This window comes from Apostichopus japonicus, chromosome 10, assembly GCF_037975245.1.
Source record: "Apostichopus japonicus isolate 1M-3 chromosome 10, ASM3797524v1, whole genome shotgun sequence".
Lineage (NCBI taxonomy): Eukaryota > Metazoa > Echinodermata > Holothuroidea > Aspidochirotida > Stichopodidae > Apostichopus > Apostichopus japonicus.
Window position 1 is genome coordinate 6,429,885 of NC_092570.1, and position 22,100 is coordinate 6,451,984.

The 22,100-nt window shown below is 38.1% G+C and overlaps 3 protein-coding genes across 3 annotated transcripts; all 3 read left to right on the forward strand.

Annotated features, from left to right (window-relative positions):
• Positions 1-849: 849 nt before the first annotated feature.
• On the forward strand, positions 850-6,703 carry LOC139975380 (uncharacterized). The gene is made up of 6 exons (XM_071983314.1): positions 850-1,088; positions 2,102-2,235; positions 2,969-3,047; positions 3,974-4,141; positions 5,500-5,603; positions 5,817-6,703. Exons 1-6 carry the CDS (start codon positions 962-964, stop codon positions 5,883-5,885), a joined length of 681 nt encoding a protein of 226 aa, XP_071839415.1. The 5' UTR covers positions 850-961; the 3' UTR covers positions 5,886-6,703.
• Positions 6,704-7,284: 581 nt separating this feature from the next.
• LOC139975383 (uncharacterized) lies at positions 7,285-13,804 on the forward strand. Its single transcript, XM_071983318.1, has 6 exons — positions 7,285-7,957; positions 8,558-8,691; positions 10,304-10,382; positions 11,225-11,392; positions 12,164-12,267; positions 12,475-13,804. Exons 1-6 carry the CDS (start codon positions 7,831-7,833, stop codon positions 12,541-12,543), a joined length of 681 nt encoding a protein of 226 aa, XP_071839419.1. The 5' UTR covers positions 7,285-7,830; the 3' UTR covers positions 12,544-13,804.
• Positions 13,805-15,105: 1,301 nt separating this feature from the next.
• LOC139975382 (uncharacterized) lies at positions 15,106-21,298 on the forward strand. Its single transcript, XM_071983317.1, has 6 exons — positions 15,106-15,326; positions 16,277-16,410; positions 17,966-18,044; positions 18,891-19,058; positions 19,715-19,818; positions 20,019-21,298. The coding sequence occupies exons 1-6, from the start codon at positions 15,200-15,202 to the stop codon at positions 20,085-20,087; spliced, it is 681 nt and encodes a 226-aa protein (XP_071839418.1). The 5' UTR covers positions 15,106-15,199; the 3' UTR covers positions 20,088-21,298.
• The last annotated feature ends 802 nt before the right edge of the window (positions 21,299-22,100 follow it).

Genomic DNA, 22,100 nt, shown 5'->3' on the forward strand with positions numbered 1-22,100 from the left:
CTCTTACACGTATAAGGCAATGTATTAACAGACAAATCACACCCTCACATCATCCAACAAGCCTCCGCTGTAGACTATACGCCTGTGCTTCTTTTTGAAGTCGAAAGCACTGACAATTAAAAGATTTTAATGATTATGTAAACTTAATGTCTTCATATTGGGGATATAACGTTAATACATGCACTTCTATTTTGTAAAGAATAGATAGGCTGTTCTCTCTCAAAAGTAGCCGTGTAACCGGCAATAATTAGAATTAATTGTAATAGTTGTATTCTTGAGGGAAAAAAAAGTCGTTTCATATGATAAATTTACAATGACTTGAAAACAATTGTTGTTCTTTGTTATAAACTTGTTTCAGCAGGGGTCCCTGATCAACTTTTACTACGGTTCGCCATTTCCATAGTAGGATTCTTGGAGAGGGGTTTTGTATAAAAACAGCATGCGCTGTTTTTTTGTTTTTTTTGGGGGGGGGGGTAATTTGGAGGGGGTGGGGTGGGGGTTAGAGGCAGAAGCCTTTCTTTCTCTCTTACTCTCTCTCTCTCTCTCTCTTTGATGGAGTAGTGTACTTGAATGTATTTGACAAATAACTTGACTACACTGCGACCTGAGTTATATACAGACAGTCGAAACGAACATAAATCGAACCCTTTGGCAAGACTTTTTATGAACAATATTTACTACATATTGTATTATCTATTGTAATAAAAATGAGAATAAATTTACATTAAAAGGTTCTAAAGAGTAGATAATTCACAGAAAAGTTCCTTTCGCTTCCCCTTTTTCTTTTCTTTTTATGGTTTGGGGAGAGGTGGTGAAAATCTATTTCCCCTTTCCACATTACAAGAGAAACTTTATATATACATCAAAGTAGCACTCAATTTCACATTTCATCATCATCAAACCCACCAGCTTAATCGTGCAGAAGTGTTATCTAATTTGATCGACTTGGGGTGAATACGAAATGATATCGCAAAGCATGAAGTGTTTCTTGACTATCGTGGTGTTATATATGGGCCAAGCAGCCTATGCTACCAAGGCAACACCTGATCGATGCTGCATCCAAGCTGAACAGTTTCAGACTAGCTTTGGTGAGTTTTAATCTATATCTTGTCAAATAGATAGAAATCCGAATCAATATATTGACCTATCCCAAAAGTTATAGCAACAGTATAGATAACCTAGTCTAGTACTTTACATATACGGATCGGGCGGAAGCTGTTTCTGTCAATAAATGTTTAGACAATAATCTAAGGCTGCTGGTGCATTAATGGATTAAGCGGTAAAAAACGAGCTTTTAAACTAATATTACTGACTTATTCATAGCGCACGATAGATAATCTTCAATGACCAATGGCAAATTAACGATCATTGTGATAATGTGATAATCTCTCCAGTATGAAAAAGAAACTTGCATAGTCATATCATAAACAAGCAGAACAGAAAATTTACAATATCTTTCAAAATACTTCATGAATTATGTCGACAAGCTACAGTCGTTCTCGATTCCAGTGGCAAATAAATCATTGAGAAGAACCACAATGCCACCAATTGCCCTGCTGTGGCATTCGATAAACACCAACAACAAACCTTGATATCACGTGATCAGATTCGACTTCTGCAGGGCACAGTTTAATGGACCTACATGACACAGGAACTGGGCCTGCATTACACAGTATGCTGTGCCTGCAGGACACAGCTTACTGGGCCTATATGGCACATTTTACCGGGCCTACAGGACACGTTATAATGGGCCTACAGGACACGTTAAACAGAGCCTACATTACACAGCATACTCGGCCTATTGGACACAGTATACTGGGCGGACATGACACAGTATACTTGGCCTACAGGACACAGCTTACTGGGCCTATATGGCACATTTTACTGGGCCTACAGGACACGCTATAATGGGCCTACAGGACACAGTAAACAGAGCCTACAGGACTGCAGCATACTGGGCCTATTGGACACAGTATACTGGGCGGACATGACACAGTATAATTGGCCTGCAGGGCACAAATTGCTAGGCCTACGGGCCCTGCTGGCAGTGAATCATGCAGCCATGGTCAGACACATGTGTATGCTTAAATTTTTCTTTCAGGTGTATTAAAAACATCATATGATCAGTACGAAGAAGTACTTCTTACTTGCGCCTTTGATTTCAAGAGTAACCAGTTTGGGTGTGATGTGGACTATGATTCTTACCGAATCAAAACATATCTGCTGGTAGATAAGGTAAGGAGAAACTTTTATTTATTTGATCGACCAGAAAAATCTCATTCAATTAACATTGAAGAAACTTGCTGGTAAACTCCAGTTCCTCGGATTCGTATCTGTTTGCTTGTTTACGTTTGAGCTACTTTCTTTTTTTTTCATCATGAAGGTTTTAAGTAGGTCAAATACGTTTACTTTGATCCGGTTAATAAGTCATGCCTGAAACATATTTTATTTTTACATAGACAGTTTCAGAAGGGCTTTACACATTCTCAACTTATTTGCACGAGACATGTAACCACAAAAGGTTTTTCTTTACATCGTTAAGAGTTGTTGCGGCCACGTCAAGTTCATTTGTATTTCAGTTATATTTGCTTCTTCTTACCCTTACCATTTTAATAATATTCAGTAGTCTGCTTTAGGGGAAATGTTTTTGCTAACCTGTATGCTTCCCGTGCTTCCCTGGAAGGGGAGGTGATACTGATAACATATTCTGAAATTTCGATAAAAAATAATCATAGAAAGGAACACAAATCAACATGTCGCTCGATTAACAAAACAGATGTTTTCGGAATTGCTAACAGTAAAACAACCAAGTACTTTATACGATTTTGTTTTCATTATGGCATGGGACATTTATCATTTATGGAAAGGGACACATTTTTGCTTATCCCCACCCAATCGCCTCGGCCGACCCTGGCTCTGTCTAATCCTGCCTGTACAGTGTCCGTATTGTTTTCTATTGCATAACCAGGACGTTGAGTACATCGTCAGTGAGGATTCAACATGCCTTGTACTGTCGGCCGATCCAGCTCCTCTCCGATGTGTTCCAGGTAGGAATCTTCATAATCTAGAAAGATGGTCTGCAAACTCTGCAAACGTCCGAAATTTATCTATAGTTTTCGGCGGTCGTCGACTATTACTTGAGTTTTCTAGGAAAACAGACATAGATCTAGATATAGCTACATTCGCAAGTATGAAATGTTAACAACAACTTTTTGTCTAAAATCTCCTCCAACTGGTCATGGTATCGTTTGTTGAATACGATTAAGTGGAACGTTCATTCGTTGTTTTCATGCAGTAAAGTTCCTACACGTGGTACATCAGTGGAGTGCATTATTATCCAAGCATGGATTCACGGGGTGTGCCCCCCCCCCCCCCCCTTTCAACCCAAATACACACAAATCACAATCTTGCGTGTAGACCTTGCGTGTGCAACATTTCACGTTTAGAATTGTCTCCATTTCTTTGAGGGGGGGGGGGAGCAAGGTGGAACCCTTACATAGGGGAATAGTTGGTTTCAAAGAGCTCAGGGCCATACCCCTTTCTTTGTTAAATTCTGTTATCCAGTACATCGGATGAAGTAAGTGTCTACAGGGACTCTAAGGTCAAGGACTCAAGGGGGCCAGGAAGGTCACGGAGCCCTTGTGATCAATTCCAAGCTTCTGATTTCGTGTTGTGCATGCCAGGCAAACTTCATAGGGAGGGGAGGAGGCGGCGAGCAAGGAATGGAATGAAGTATGGCAAATCAAAGCCCCAATTGGTTGCTTTCATGCAGTAAAGTTCCTACACGTGGTACATCGGTGGAGTGCCCCCTTTTCCAACCCAAATACAACCCAAATAATATGTATGAAGAAGAAAAAACCCTGTCCTTTATTCTTGGAAGAAGCCTATAAGCCTGATTATGATATAATACAGATGTCCTGTTTTCTACAAATAAAGAGGCGTGTGTGGTCATTTTCTCCCTCGCTGTCTATAGACACTTTAAACTACGTCACATCTTTCGCTCTCGGGAACCAAGCTTTACTCGTTGATACATGGACATTCAACAGCTATGACGGGAATGTGGCGTATGTAACTACCGGAAGAAAAGACTGCACACCTGTTTCTATGGCAACCATTACAAGAGAGGAAGGCTATCAAGAAGGTGGGTTCTGCACTACTTTTAGTTTTTCGAGAAAAAAAGAAAGATTAATCATCCAAGGAAACAGGATCAAACGTCGGTTGTTGTTTGGTTTTCGAACAGTAGACCATTCTGGTGATAAAGTAGGCTACTGTATGGAGTGCCGATTGTTTCAAAGCATAACCAAACTGAAATCAACATGTCCAAACTGAAATCGACATATTCAAACTGAAATCAACATGTACAAACTGAAATCGACATGTCTATATTGATGTCGGTATATCCATAGTGATGTCGGTATGTTCTTGCCGAAATTGAATTCATCATGTCCAAACTGGTATCAATATACCGAATATAAAATTGACGTATTGGAACTGAAATCAATATAGCCAAAACAAGAACGCATAACTCAAAATGTCATTACGTTCACTGTTAGCTTTAAGTTCTGTTTTGATTCACTTGGCAAATTTACAGGTGCGCCGAATATGTCAAAACAACGAAACTGACGTCAATATTTCCAAATGAGATAACGCTATGTCCAAATAAGATATTATAGGGAGGGCTGCCGGTTGCCATAGCATTTTGCGCTCAACTCCTTAATGAAAGTTGCATCGCACTTTTACACACGGTACGATAAGGTAGGCTTCCCAGTGGGTGGGATTTGTAATATAACCAGCAACTGGATAGCAAGTAGTAATAGTTTAGGACATATTGATTTCACTTTTAACATGTCGAACATGTCGATTTCAGTTTGGACATTTCGATTTCAGTTTGGAAATTTCGATTTCAGTTTCGACATGTCTATTTCAGTTTGGAATATGTCGATTTCAGTTTTGAAACAATTGGCACTCCGTACTATTGTATTATGATAACAGGTTTGGAGTTACGAGAGAGAGGAAAAACAATATAAACTTTCTAAAACAATTATAACATGTGCATGTATAGTCCCATCGTATCAAATTAGAGAGAGAAAAAACTCTCATCTCTTGTTTCCTGAAAGTTGACTGCATTCGGGATTTTACGAATGACGATACTAACCTGTCTCCAATCACTTTCTGCGTCCAACTACATGATGGGAAACGTTTTTGCACTGTTCCCTCTATTTCACTTTTACTGGTCTAGATCTATCTACATTTAGTCTGGCTTCTACATTCCCAGTCACGTGGTTGAGGGAAATGAGAACGTGTATAATTGAGACAGGTATGAGAGGAACGAAGTTTAATCTACTATACACTGTTACTGTAGTACTCTACCGCTCTACGTGCTACTGTTACTGTAATCTACTATACTCTGTTACTGTTATGTAAATCATTCGTGAAAATAATTTGTAAGCAACGCAAACAAGTTGAATGAAGTTCATGATTTGTTCAAATTTCTATCAGGGTTTTCCACAAGTTATGGAACAGCCATGAATTTTACCGACTCTGTCAGTGATCCAGACTATTGGTTTGTACCTCCAGCGTCATGCTCTAATGCGACTCAACAGGTAAGTCATCTTAGGAAATTTGGAGCCAATATCAAAGTAGTATCCCCCAGACCACCCCTCCCACAGCCCCCCCCCCCTCGAAAAAGTCTTCACTCGTCAAAGTCAGCCTAATATCGTGTAAAAAGGCTTGTAACTAAAGCATTTTTGTTTTGTTTTGTTATTTGAAGTTACACTTTTTATTTGAAATGTTTTGTTCTCTTCTCGTCTCTATAGGTACCAAAACCATTTCTCAAACGACTTAATGTCTTGAAACGGCTGCGGGCAGCTACCTTCTTCCTGTAAAAGACAACGAATTCTCATATCAAGTTTGATTCGTTGAATCATTTATATCGTAGCTATTTTAGAGCGCAAAAAGAAAAAGAAAAAAAAAACGATTAAAGTAAAGTTAAGTTTGATTATTCTAGTTTTTCTTCCCGTTAACCGTTGGTGTATTTTCATGTTTTTAGAAACATTTGATGATTTCACTTTTCAGTTTTGACATTCATTTTACAGATAACTCGAATACTTTGTTTTATTTACTTTTTTTTAATAGCAGAACGTAATCGATTTCACACAACATCTCTTCCCGCTCCCTCCTGATCATCAACCTTTCTGGGGGGAAATCCTGAATAGTCCCATAAAAATTGATTTTCTTTTTGAAAGTTATAGTGTAACTAACCTCCTCTTCCTTATCTGGGCATGTCCAGTGCTCTCGACCTTAAATTACGTTGAAAGTGATTCAAAGTAAGTCTTTAAATAATAATTAACTTTGATTCCTAACGATGTGATTTCATTTTCACATTGCTTTCCATTTCTATTAAAGTAATGTATTCCTTTATCAATGGCTTACTCTTTCGATAGACACGTTTTGCTTTTTTCGTTTGGTTTCTATAGTCTTACACGTGACTTTTAACATATAGCCTTTCTTTGTGTGACAACCAGATGAATGATATCTATCAAAAAAATATTGCCTACTTCGCTCATGCCAAGTTTACTGTATAATTCCGCTGATTTGGTCGAATAAGAAAGTGTCTCATAATACAAAATGGATGTTTCCTTGTTTTCGTTAATGCTTGTGATTGAAAAAGATTACAATCTGACATTTCTTTCGATACCTTAAATGTATTGTCTTTCTTATATATATATGGCTTACACTTTTCCTATATTGGTTTTTCCTTTTCCGGTTTCCTTATTTTCTTACTCGTGACTTAAACCTGCATCCTTTTTGTGTGTGAGTTCAGATGAATGATAGTTTTCCAAATTCAGATGATTCAATTATGTCTCAAATGAATCGTGCTCAACGTTTTATAACATCATGAATCTAAACTATAGCGGTCATTATGACACATTCTCACTAGAACTGAGTGGCACAATATCCCGTCAAGAAAGCTGTTCCAAAACAACACTCATCTAGGTATAGATATTAGACGTATATAGGAGTAAACACGTACAGAAAAGTTCATGTAAACACAACGTCACGTATAGATCCTGATGGTTTTCTGCATAAAAGTTACCAAATACTAAAGTTCACAATAAAACTTACCAAGGTTACGAAATCTTCCGTCTCTTCTGTTATTTCATGTTCATGTTTTTTAATCGTATTTTTTAGTTAAGGTCCACTAAATAAAATACCCATGCATACACGACGTTAAACCACAATTTTTTTTTTACAGAAATTGCTCATTAAGAAGCCTAACATACAGCACGACAAAAGTCGTTGTACCCTCCAAGCAAATGACGATGAAGATTAAATGTTTGTGATAAATGATATGCATCCTGTTTGAGTTGATGTAGCCTTTGTTATGGCCTATCGGCCAATTTTTCTTTGCCAAATGCGCTGGGACGATTTTTACTATTCATCACGCCATGAGCGATTCGTCGTGTGATTGCGCCGGCCTCTACGCCTTGGACAAGTGCTGTTATTCATACACACATGAATAAACAGACCTAGCATGGCGTAACATAAGAAAAAACGATGACAAATGAGAATGAATTTATATTTATATGAAATGCAAGAGTTGAGAATTCCATGAAAAGTTACTTTCGTTTTCGTTTTCTTTCGTTTTCTTTTTCTTTATTTTTTGGGTTGGGGAGAGGTGATAAAAATCCATTTCCCCATCCACATTACAAGAGAAACTATATATAAACATCAAAGTATCATTCAATATCACATTTCATCATCATCAAACCCACAAGCTGAACCGTGCAGCAGTGTTATCTAGTTTGATCGACTTGGGGTGAGTACGAAATGAAATCGCAAAGCATGAAGTGTTTCTTGACTATCGTGTTGTTATACGTGGTCCAAGCAGCCTATGCTACCAAGGCAACACCTGATCGATGCTGCATCCAAGCTGAACAGTTTCAGACTAGCTTTGGTGAGTTTTAATCTATATCTTGTCAAAATAGATAGAAATCCGAATCAATATATTGACCTATCACAAAGTTATAGCAACGGTATAGATAACCTAGTCTAGTACTTTACATATACGGATCGGGCGAAAGCTGTTGCTGTCATTAACTGTTGAGACAATAATTTATGGTTGTTGGTGCATTAATGGATCAATCTGGAAAACCAAGATTTTAAAACTAATATTACTGAATGATTCATATCGCACGATAGATAATCTATCAATGACCAATGGCAAATAAACGATCATTGTGATAATGTGATAATCTGCCCAGTATGAAAAAAGAAACTTGCATATTCATGAAAAATCTACAATATCTTTCAAATACTTCATGAATTATGTCGACAAGCTATAGCCGTTCTCGATTCCAGTGGCAAATAAATCATTGAGATGAACGACAATGCCACAGGACACAGTAAACTGGGCCTGCAGGATACAGCATACTGGGCCTACATGACACAGTTCACTTAGCCTGCAGGGCGCAGATTGCTGGGCCTACTGGCCCTGCTGGCCGTGAATCATGCAGCCATGGTCAGACACATGTGTATGCTTAAATTTTTCTTTCAGGTGTATTAGAAACATTATATGATCAGTACGAAGAAGGACTTCTTACTTGCGCCTTTGATTTCAAGAGTAACCAGTTTGGGTGTGATGCGGAGAATGGCTTTGACCGATACAAAACATATCTACTGGTAGATAAGGTAAAGAAAAAACTTGTATTATTGGATCAACAATAAGAAAAATCTCATTCAATTAACATTGAAGAAACTTGCTGGTAGACTCCATGTCCTCGGATTCGTAATTGCTTGCTTGTTTACCTTTGAGCCATTTATTTTTTTTCACCATGAAGGTTTTAAGTAGGTATAATGAGTTTACTTTGATCCGGTTAATAAGTCAGGTCTGAAACAAAACACATTATCGCTATTTTATCATTGACAGTGTCAGCAGGGCTTTGCACATTCTCAACCTATTAGCACGAGACATGTAACCAAAAAGGCTTTTTTTTACATCGTTAAGAGTTGTTGTGGCCACCTCAAGTTATATTTGTATTTCAGTTATATTTGCTTGTCTTCTTACCCTTTGCCATTATAATAATATTCAGTAGTCTCCTTCGTTATCTATAATTCTTGCTCTCTGTGGTGACACAAGAGATCCAGCTGAATGGAGTGCCAATTAGGCCCGACGAAAAGGGGTCAGGGTCAATCAGGAGGCTCGGAGAAATATGAGTTGAAATAATAATTTATTCTATGCTCACAGACTAATTTACAACAAGTAAAGTTGCAGTGTTCAGTGAGCCCGGGACATTTCTCCCAGGGCCCGAAACGGGCCAGACCGTGCGTTCGACCCCCCGAAACAGCACAGCTGCAGTGGATGTATCCCTTCTTACAAAAGTAAGATGACACAAATGTGCTCTTTCTACCATTAAAATGGGGAGCCAGCCAGCTGCATATTCAACCCCTCACCCCACTCTTCCACCCTCTATTAGTTCTAACAGTTATGTGTAAGTGATGGCAATTCCTTAAATCTGTAACGTTAATCGAGCGACATGTTGATTTGGGATCCTTTCCTCGGATTTTTTGATCGATATATCAGAAATTGCTTTTAGTATCAACAACCATTGTAGCGATATCTATACATTTTCCCAGATACACTGTGAGGTTGCATACATACAAAGGCTCGATGCTTTCGCATAACTAGACAACGCTAACAAATGACTAAAATTCAGATATGTTTCAACGTTTTAAATTCGAATATGAGTTAAGTTATCAGCAAACCAAACTAGAGAAATATTACGAACAGAATCCATGCACTTTTCTGTAAAGAGGCGACGGAAAAGTTCAGTTACCTAGGAAGGGGGGGGGGGTTGAACGTCGATGGGCACCCGGAATTGCGACTATGCATTGAGGATGAAAACCGCAAAATCGCCTAAACATCCGAACCAAATGGAACCTTGGTACATTTTGTACCTCAACTCAGTTTTAATTTAATGTATTTCAACAAGACAGTCCCTTTCATATTTTTTTATTTAATTTCCAACAAAAGGCATTTCTATTTAATTGTTTTCGTTTGTCTCACCATTTGTAAACAATTTGTCACTTCTTCCTTTCTAAAATGGGGAAAATATGAGTTTCGTTTTTATTATCGCATGGGACATTTCTAATTCATGGAGAGGGAAACGTTTGATCTTATTCGCAATACATGTGAAAACCGCTAACGTCCTTCATCCTCCCTCACCCCCATCGCCTCGGCCGACCCTGGTTCTGTATCATCCTGCTTGTACAGTGTCCGTCTTGTTTTCTATTGCATAACCAGGACGTTGAGTACATCGTTTATGAGGATTCAACGTGCTATGAACAGCCGGCCAGACCGGCTCCTCTCCGATGTGTTCCAGGTAAGAAAACTTATAATCTAGAAAGATGGTCCGCAAACTTTGAGATGCGACGTCCGAAATTGATCTATATAGTCGGCGGTCGTCGATATTGCTTGACTTTTTTGGAAAACAGATATCTAGAAATAGCTACATTCGCAAGTATGAAATGTTAACAACAAATGTTTTTTTTATAAATTACTCCAACTGGTCGTATCGTGTGTTGTCTACGATTCAGTGGAACGTTCATTCGTTGGTTTCATGCAAGAAAAGTTACTACACGTGGTACATCAGGTGCATTATTATCCAGACACGGATTCAGTGGTTGTGCCCCCCCCCCTCCCCCCCCCTTTCAACCCAGTCACACACAAAGCACAATCTTGCGTGTAGACCTTGCGTGTGCATTTCACGTTTAGAATTGTATCCATTTCAAGGGGAAGGGGGATATGGGTAGGACCCTAACATATGGGAGTGGTTGGCTTGAACGAGATCAGGGACATACCCCTTCCTTTGTTAAATCCTGTTATCCAGTACATCGGGTGAGGTAAGTGTCTACATGGACTCTTAGGTCAAGGGGTAGGAAGGTCACGGAGCCTTTGCGAACAATTCCAAGTTTCTGATTTCGCATTGTGCATGCCAGGTAAACTTCATAGGAAGGGGAGGAGGCGGCGAGCAGGGAATGGAATTAGGTATGGCAAATCGAAGCTACAATTCGTTGCACGTATACACATATGTATGAAGAAGAAAGCAACCCTGCCCTTCATTCTTGGAAGTAGCCTGTAAGCCTGATTATGATATAATACAGTTGTCCTGTTTTCTACAAATAAAGAGGCGTGTGTGGTCATTTTCTCCCTCGCTGTCTATAGACACTTTAGACTACGTCACATCTTTCGTTCTCGGGAACCAAGCTTTACTCGTTGATACATGGAAAAAAATCAGCAGCTATGGCGGGGCTGTGGCGTATGTAACTACCGGAAGAAAAGACTGCACACCTGGTTCTGTGGCTATCGTTAGAGAGGAAGGCTATGAAGAAGGTGGGTTCTGCACCACTTTTAGTTTTTCGAGAGAAAAAAAGAAAGAAATATTAATCATCCAAGGAAACAGGATCAAACGTCGGTTGTTGTTTGGTTTTCTAACAGCAAACCATTCTGGTGAACGAGTTTTATTAACAACTACTGTACGGAGTGCCAATTGTTTCAAAACATAACATTTCGATTTCAGTTTCGACATGTCGATTTCAGTTTGGACAATTCGATTTCAGTTTTGAAAAAAAATTGGCACTCCGTAGTACTGTATTATGGACACAGGTTTGGAGTTACGAGAGGAAAATCAATATGAAGTTTACTAAAAAATATTATAACATGTGCATGTTTAGTCAAATCAAATTAGGGAGTGAATAAAACTCTCATCTCTTGTTTCCTGAAAGTTTACTGCATTACGAAGGACGATACTAAACTGTCTCCAATCACTTTCTGCGTCTAACTAAATGATGGGAAACGTTTTTGCCCTGTTCCTCTACTTCACTTTTAATGGGTTAGATATATTTACCTTAGCCTTCCTTCTACGTTCCAAGTCACGCGGTTGAGGGAAAGGAGAATGTACACATGTTAATGGAGACAGGTATGAGAGGAACGAAGTTCAATCTACTATACACTGGTACTGTATTTCTCAGGCTACCGCTCTACTACTGTTACTGTAATCTACTATACTCTGTTACTGTTATATAAATCATTCGTGATAATAATATGTAAGCAACGCAAACAAGTTGAATGAAGTTCATGATTTTTTTCAAATTTCTCTAACAGGGTTTTCCACAATTTATGTAACAGCCATGAATTTTACCGACTCTGTCAGTGATCCAGACTATTGGTTTGTACCTCCAGCGTCATGCTCTAATGCGTCTCAACAGGTAATTCATCTTATGAAAGTTGGAGCAAATATCAAATTAGTATTCCCCACCGCACCCCCCCCCCCAAAAAAAAAAAACTTTAATGAGAGCCGTCACTTGTCAAAGTAAGCCTAATATCGTGTAAACAGGTTTGAAAATAAAGGGTTTTTGTTTATTTTATTGGAGTATTAATATTTGAAATTTTTTGTTTTCTTCTCGTCTCAATAGGTACCAAAACCATTTCTCAAACGACTTAATGTCTTGAAACGGCTGCGGGCAGCTACCTTCTTCCTGTAAAAGACAACGAATTCTCATATCAACTTTGATTCGTTGAATCATTTATATCGTACCTATTTTAGAGCGCAAAAAGAAAAAGAAAAAAAAAGAGATTAAAGTAAAGTAAAGTTTCATTATTTTAGTTTTCTTACCGCTAACCTTATGTGTATTTTCATATTTTTAGAAACATTTGAGAATTTCCCAGATAATTTTCTCGAAAACTTTTTTTTTGTATACGGTTTTTTTTTTAAAGTAGAAGAACGTAATCGATTTTGCACAACATCCCTTACCGCTCCCTCCTGATCATCAACCTTTCTGGGGAATAGTCCCATATAAAATTAATTGTCTCTTTGAAAGTAATAGTGTCGTGTTTCTTATCTGGGCGTAAACAAACATGTCCAGGGCTCTCGATATTAAATTACGTTGAAAGTAAGTCTTTAAATAATAATTTACTTTGATTCCTGGGGATATGTTTTCATTTTCACATTACTTTCGATTTCTATTAAAGTCATGTACTCCATTATCAATGGCTTACTCTTTCGATATACAATTTTTGCTTTTTACTTTTGGTTTCTATAGTCTTACTCGTGACTTTTAACCAACAGCCTTTCTTTGTGTGACAACCAGATGAATGATATCTATCAAAAAACTATTGCCTACTTCGCTCATGCCAAGTTTACTGTATAATTCCGCTGATTTGGTCAGATAAGAAAGTGTGATTGAAAAAAGATTACAATCTGACATTTCTTTCGATATCTTAAATGTATTGTCTTTCTTATATTTATGGCCTACACTTTTCATATATTCGTTTTTCCATTTCCGGTTTCCTTATAATCTTACTCGTGATTTAAACCTATATCCTTTCTGTGTGTGAGTTCAGACACGAATGATAGTTTTCCAAATTCAGATGATTCAAATAAATCTCTGATGAATCGTGTTCAACGTTGTATAACATCATGAATCTAAACTATAGCGTTCATTATGACACATTCTCACTAGAACTGAGAAGCAAAATATCCCTCAAGAATGCTCCCAAAAACAACACTCATCTAGGTATAGATCTTATACGTTATAGGAGTGAACACGTACAGAAAAGGTCATGTAAACGCAACGTAACTTATAGATCCTGGTAGTTTTCGGCCTAAAAGTGACCAAATACTAAAGTTCAGAATAAAACTTTCCGAGGTTACGAAATCTTCCGTCTCTTCTTTTATTTTATTTTAATGTTTTTGAATCGTATTGTATTTAAGGTCCAGAAAATAAAATACCCATGCATACACGACTTTCAACCACTGTTTTTTTTTTACATAGAAGCCTCTTTCGGCTGGTAGCTTACATCAATTTGAAGATCAACAGTTCACCCAAAAGCGTCAACGTACACTATTATGTTTACGTAGAGTCTTAACGTTATGGAATGAAGTGCCTCATTAATTTTCCGGATTATAAGACATCCTTCAAACTAAAAATACACAGAATTGTGAGCCATTTCTAATGGTATACGTGGGCGGAATGGAAAACGAAACGGAATCATTATGCATGTGTCTATTAAAAAACAACTTAGTTTCACGAAACAATTTCTTACTGCTCGATTTGTAATGCTGTGACGTAACATTGCCATCTACAGGAAAGCATACTCCGCACGTATAACGACGTTTTCAAAGTTCCAAGAAATTGAAATGCGGCTTTTAACTGAACAAATATACAACTCATATGAAGTAACCGAAGTTTTCATCGATGATCAGTATTAGATTACAGCAAGACTGCGTCTGTCCTTTGGCATTTCACTGGTAGTGGCACAGACGGGCGATAACACATGGCTTGCCTAACCCAGATACAAGTTTACTAGTACTAACTGATACATATTATAACTACAAAGTTATCATTTTATAAAAGCTATAGTAAAAACTAGGACTAGCCTAGGCTATATAGCCTAGGCTAGTCCTAGTTTCAATTGATATGATAGGAAAGTAGAATTAAAATCAAGTAATAGTGATAACAAACTTTTATTGGTTTTATCTGTTGGGACTGAGATGAAAATCTGCTCTTGCTGTGTACCTATATATGCCCATCTACATATTAAGACACTGCTAATTAAGAAGCCTAACATAGACCACGACAAAAGTCATTGTACCTTCCAAGATAATCAAATGACGATGAAGATTAAATGTTTGTGGCATATGTAAATGCAACCCGCTTGAGTTTTGTAGCCTTTGTTAAGGACCATCGGCCAATTTTTCTTTGCCAAATGCGCTGGTCGATCCTTACTTTACATCACACCATGAGCGATTCGTTCCTGTGATTGCGTCGGCCTCTACGCCTTGGACAAGCGTTGTAATGTAAACACACATGAATAAACAAACCTAGCATGGTGAATGACTTAACGTAAGAAAACCGATGCCAAATGAGAAAGGATTTACATTAATATGAAATGTAAGAGTAGACAATTCAATAAAAAGTTACTTTCGCTTTCGCTTCCTTTTCTTTTCTATTGTCTTATGTTTTTGGTTGGGGAGAAGTGAAGAAAATCCCCCATCCATATTACAAAACAAACTTTATATATATATATACATCAAAGTAGCACTCAATATCACATTTCATCATCATCATCATCATCAAATCCACCAGCTGAATCGTGCAGCAGTGTTATCTAATTTGATCGACTTGGGGTGAATACGGAATGATATCGCAAAGCATGAAGTGTTTCTTGACTATCGTGTTGTTATATGTGGTCCAAGCAGCCTATGCTACCAAGGCAACACCTGATCGATGCTGCATCCAAGCTGAACAGTTTCAGACTAGCTTTGGTGAGTTTTAATCTATATCTTGTCAAAATAGATAAAAATCCGAATCAATATATTGACCTATCACAAAGTTATAGCAACGGTATAGATAACCTAGTCTAGTACTTTACATGTACGGATCGGGCGGAAGCTGTTGCTGTCATTAACTGTTGAGACAATAATTTATGGTTGCTGGTGCATTAATGGATCAAGCTGGAAAACCAAGATTTTAAAACTAATATTACTGAATGATTCATAGCGCACGATAGATAATCTATCAATGACCAATGGCAAATAAACGATCATTGTGATAATGTGATAATCTGCCCAGTATGAAAAGAGAAACTTGCATATTCATGAAAAATTTACAATATCTTTCAAATACTTCATGAATTATGTCGACAGGCTATAGTCGTTCTCGATTCCAGTGGTAAATAAATCATTGAGATGAACGACAATGCCACCAATTGCTCCGCAGTGGCATTCGAAAAACGTCAAAACACAAAACAAACCTTTACATCACGTGATCAGATTCGGCTTCTACAGGGCACAGTATAATGGGCCCACAGGACACAATATACTGGGCCCAGAGGACTCAGGATACTGGTTTTGCAGGACTATTATAATGGGCCTGCATGACTCAGTATACAGAGCCTGCAGGACACTGTATACTGGACCTACCGGACACATTTTTAGCTTAGGACACAGTATACTGGGCCTACAGGACACATTATGATGGGCCTACATGACACAGTATACTGGGCATATAGGACACTGTGTACAGCGCCTACAGGGAACAGTATAATTGGCCTACAGGACACAGTAAACTGGGCCTGCAGGATACAGCATACTGGGCCTACATGACACAGTTCACTTAGCCTGCAGGGCGCAGATTGCTGGGCCTACGGACCCTGCTGGCCGTGAATCATGCAGCCATGGTCAGACACATGTGTATGCTTAAATTTTTCTTTCAGGTGTATTAGAAACATCATATGATCAGTACGAAGAAGGACTTCTTACTTGCGCCTTTGATTTCAAGAGTAACCAGTTTGGGTGTGATGTGGACTATGGCTCTTACCGATACAAAACATATCTGCTGGTAGATAAGGTAAGGAAAAACGTGTTATTGGATAGACCAGAAAAATTTCATTCAACGAATATTGAAGAAACTTGCTGGTAGACTCCATGTCCTCGGATTCGTATCTGTTTGCTTGTTTACGTTTGAGCTATTTTCTTGTTTCACCATGAAGGTTTTAAGTAGCTCAAATACGTTTACTTTGATCCGGTTAATAAGTCATGCCTAAAACATAAAACATCGCTATTTTAACATAGACATTGTCAGAAGGGCTTTGAACATTCTCAACCTAATTGCACAAGACATGTAACCACATACGTTTTTTCTTAACATTGCTACAGTTTTGTGTAAGTGCTTGCTTTTTTTACAGTTCGCAATTCCTAAAAATCTGTAACTTTAATCGAGCGACATGTTGTTTGTATTCAAGGGCGTAGGAACCGGGGGGGCTGGGGGGCGCCAGCCCCCCCGGTGAAAAATGTGGAGGGGCGGAAGTATCATTCCGCCCCCCCCCCCGCTTCGCAAGTCAGAAAACCCCTTTTTCATTTCCAAATGAGAAAAAAATCTCATTTGGAGCACCAAATTGCATCTAAGGCCAGGTGAAAATGCAAAATTATATACAAAATGGAGTGGGTGGGTTGAAGTGTGCTATATTGCACCAAATTGCATCTGAGGCCACCTGGAAATGCAAAAAAAATCCAAAGGGGAGGGGGACACCCCCTCCTCTTAGACCCCTCCCCCAGGCCGGCCATCAGTCTTCAGCCCCCCCCCCCACTCAAAAGTACCTTCCTACGCCACTGTTTGTATTTCTTTCTTCGGATTATTTTGATCGATATATCAGAAATTGCTATCAATATCACCTACCATTGCAGCGATATCTATACATTTTCTCCAATTAACTAAAATTTTGAATACATAAAACGTGATCGATGCTTTCCTAAACTAGACTCTCTTGAATTGAAATTTATTAATTTAAGAACAACCTTTGTCTTACTTCGGTTCTCATGTTTCCCACTGCAAATGGATAAATATTCAGACATGTTTTAACGTCTGGAAAAATTCGAATTCGAACTAAGTTATCTGCAAACCAAACTAGAGAAATATTCTGAACAGAATCCATGCACTCTTCTGTACAGAGTCGGCAGAAAAGTTCAGTCGCCTAGGAAGGGGGGGGGTGGGAGTACACGTCGGTGGGCACTGAAACTTGCGACTTTGCATTGAGGCAGCAAACCTCAAAGTCACCTCAAACGTCCGGACTATACGGAACCTTGGTAAATTCTGTATCTCTACTCATTTTTGATGTATTTTCATAATTTTATATATAATTTCCAACAAAATACATTTTCTAAGTAGTTTTGCTCATTTCTCCGTTTGTGAACGATTTGGCACCTCTCCATAACAAAAAGTGGCCAAAGGGTTTTCATTATCGCATGAGGCATTTATAATTTATGGAAAGGGACACGTTTGAGCTTATTCACAATACACATGAAAACTTCTAACATCCCCCATCCCCACCAAATCGGCTCGGCCGACCATGGTTCTGTCTAATCTTGCCTGTACAGTCTCCGCCTTGTTTCTATTGCATAACCAGGACGTTGAGTACATCGTTGAGGAGGATTCAACGTGCTATGAACAGTGGGCCGATCCAGCTCCTCTCCGATGTGTTCCAGGTAGGAATATTAATAATCTAGAAAGATGGTCCGAAAACTTTGAGATGCGGAAGTTTTCCAGACGTCCGAAATTTATCTATAGTTTTCGGCGGTCGTCGACTATTATTTGAGTTTTCTAAGAAAACATATATAGATCTAGAAATAGCTACATTCGAAAGTATAAAATGTAAAACAACAAATTTTAGCAAAACAAACCCTATTACTTGGTCGTACGATTCTTGTGTTGTATACGGTTCATTGGTACGTTCATTCGTTGTTTTCATACAGTTCGTGGTATAAAGTTCCTACACGTGGTACATCAGTGCAGTGCATTATTATCGAGGAACGGATGCACACCCCTTCTTTTTCAACTCAACCCCACACATTATAGCTAAATATGCCACAGAGTGCAAAATTTCACGTTTTGGTATTGTATCCTTTTCGTGGGGGCTATGGGTGGGGACCATAACATGGGCGCTTGAACAAACTCAGGGCCATACCCTGTGCCCTGTTCAATCTTTTGTTAAATCCTGTCCTTTGTTAAACCTGGAGCCTCCGTGAACACTTCCAAGTTGATAAATACCGACATACCAAGTTTCTGATTCCGTGTTGTGCATGCCAGGCAAACTTCATAGGGGGGGGGGGAGGCGGCGGCGTAGAGTCCTTGGCGTTTCAACGCAGTGACCCTACCTAAAAGAAGTATTATAAATCGAAACCACGGTTCGTTCCACATATGAAGAAGAAACAGTCATGCCATTCATTCTTGAAATTTAGTTTATAAGCCTGTCTCTAACATAATACAAGTGTTCCGTTTTCTAAAAAGAAAGAGGCGTCGTGTATGTGGTCATTTTCTACCTCACTATATAGACACTGCAAAGTACGTCACATCTTTCGTTCTCGGGAACCAAGCGTTACTCGTTGATGCATGGCAAATCGCCAGCTATTTCGGACCTGTGACGTATGCAACTACCGGAAGAAAAGACTGCACACCTGGATCTGTGGCTACCATTACAAAAGAGGGTTACTATGAAGGAGGTGGGTTCTGTTGCACATTTAGTTTATTCGAGAAAAAAAGAAAGATTAATCATACAAGAAAACAGGATCAGACGTCAGGTTATTGTTTGATTTTCTAACAGCAAACCATTCTGCTGAACAAGTTTTATTAACAACTACTGTATTATGGACATACAGGTTTGTAGGAAAAACAATGTAACTTTTTATAAAACAATTATAACATGTGCATGTATAGTCTTCATCATATCAAATTAGAGAGAGAATAAAACTCTCATCTCTTGTTTCCTGAAAGTTTACTGCATTCGGGATTTTACGAACGACGATACTAACCTGTCTCCAATCACTTTCTGCGTCTAACTAAATTATGGGAAACGCTTTTGCACTGTTCCCTCTATTTTACTTTTACTGGTCTAGATCTATCTACCTTAGCCTGGCTTCTACATTCCCAGTCACGTGGTTGAGGGAAATGAGAATGCACACATGTTAATGGAGACAGGTATGAGACGAACGAAGTTCAATCAACTATACACTGTTACTGTATTACTGTACCGCTCTACTACTGTTACTGTAATCTACTATACTTCTGTTACTGTTATATAAATCATTCGTGATAATAATATTAAGCAACGCAAACAAGTTGAATGAAGTTCATGATTTTTTTCAAATTTCTCTAACAGAGTTTTCCACACTTTATGGAACAGCCATGAATTTTACCGACTCTGTCAGTGATCCAGACTATTGGTTTGTACCTCCAGCGTCATGCTCTAATGCGACTCAACAGGTAAGTCATCTTATGAAAGTTGGAGCAAATATCAAATTAGTATTCCCCACACCCCCCCCAAAAAAATATCTGTTATTAAAGTCGTCACTTGTCAAAGTCAGCCTAATATCGTGTAAAGAGGGCTTGTAAATAAAGGGGTTTTGTTTATTTTATTGAAGTATTTATATTTGAAATGTTTTGTTCTCTTTTCGTCTCTATAGGTACCAAAACCATTTCTCAAACGACTTAATGTCTTGAAACGGCTGCGGGCAGCTACCTTCTTCCTGTAAAAGACAACGAATTCTCATATCAACTTTGATTCGTTGAATCATTTATATCGTAGATATTTTAGAGCGCAAAAAGAAAAAGAAAAAAAGTAAAATTAAAATAAAGTTAACTTTGAATATTGTAGTTTTTCTTCCCGCTAACCGTTGGTGTATTTTCATGTTTTTAGAAACATTTGATGATTTCACTTTCCAGTTTTGACATTCATTTTACAGATAACTCGAATACTTTTTTATATACTTTTTTTAATAGAAGAACGTAATCGATTTTGCACAAAATACCTTTCGGGGGGGGGGGAATCCTGAATAGTCCCATAAAAAATTAATTGTCTCTTTGAAAATAATAGTGTAACTAATCCCGTCCTTATCTGGGCATGTCCAGGGCTCTCGATATTAAATTACGTTGCGAATGATTCAAAGTAAGTCTTTAAATAATAATTTACTTTGATTCCTGACGATATGTTTTCATTTTCACATTACTTTCGATTTCTATTAAAGTAATGTATTCCTTTATCAATGGCTTACTCTTTCGATATACACGTTTTGCTTTTTTCTTTTGGTTTCTATAGTCTTACTCGTGACTTTTAACCAACAACCTTTCTTTGTGTGACGACCAGATGAATGATGTCTATCCAAAAAATATTGCCTACTTCGCTCATGCCAAGTTTACTGTATAATTCCGCTGATTTGGTCGAATAAGAGAGTGTCTCTAATACAAAATGGATGTTTATGTGTTTTCGTTAATGCTTGTGATTGAAAAAGATTACAATCTGAAGTTTCTTTCGATATCTTAAATGTATTGTCTTTCTTATATATATGGCTTACACTTTTCATATATTCGTTTTTCCTTTTCCGGTTTCCTTATCTTCTTAAACCTGCATCCTTTTTGTGTGTGAGTTCAGACACGAATGATAGTTTTCCAAATTCAGATGATTTAATTATGTCTCAAATGAATCGTGTTCAACGTTTTATAACATCATGAATCTAAACTATAGCGGTCATTATGACACATTCTCACTAGAACTGAGTGGCACAATATCCCTCAAGAATGCTCCCCAAAACAACACTCATATAGGTATAGATCTTAGACGTATATTTGAGTGAACACGTACAGAAAATTTCATGTAAACGCAACATAACTTATAGATCCTGATGGTTTTCGGCCTAAGAGTTACCAAATACTAAAGTTCAGAATAAAACTTTCCGAGGTTACGAAATCTTCCGTCTCTTCTCTTCTGTAAGTTTATTTTAATGTTTTTTAATCGTATTTTTTAGTTAAGGTCCAGAAAATAAAATACCCATGCATACACGACTTTCAACCACTGGTTCTTTTTTTTTACATAGAAGCCTCTTCCGGCTGGTAGCTTACAACAATTTGGAGATCAACAGCTCACCCAAAAGCGTCAATCCTACACTGTTATGTTTACGTAGAGTCTTAACGTTAAAGCAATTAAGTGCAATTAATTTTCCGGATTGTAAGACATCCTTCAAACCAAAAATACACAGAATTAAAATCAAGTAATAGTGATAACAAACTTTATTTGTTTTATCTGTTGGGACTGAGATGAAAGTCTGCTCTTGCTGTGTACCTATATATGCCCAGCTACATATTAAGACACTGTTAATTAAGAAGCCCAACATAGAGCACGACAAAGTCCTTGTACCTTCCAAGATAATCAAATGACGATGAAGATTAAATGTTTGTGGTATATGTAAATGCAACCCGCTTGAGTTTTGTAGCCTTTGTTAAGGACCATCGGCCAATTTTTCTTTGCCAAATGCGCTGGTCGATCCTTACTTTACATCACACCATGAGCGATTCGTTCCTGTGATTGCGTCGGCCTCTACGCCTTGGACAAGCGTTGTAATGTAAACACACATGAATAAACAAACCTAGCATGGTGAATGACTTAACGTAAGAAAACCGATGCCAAATGAGAAAGGATTTACATTAATATGAAACGTAAGAGTAGACAATTCAATGAAAAGTTACTTTCGCTTTCGTTTCCTTTTCTTTTC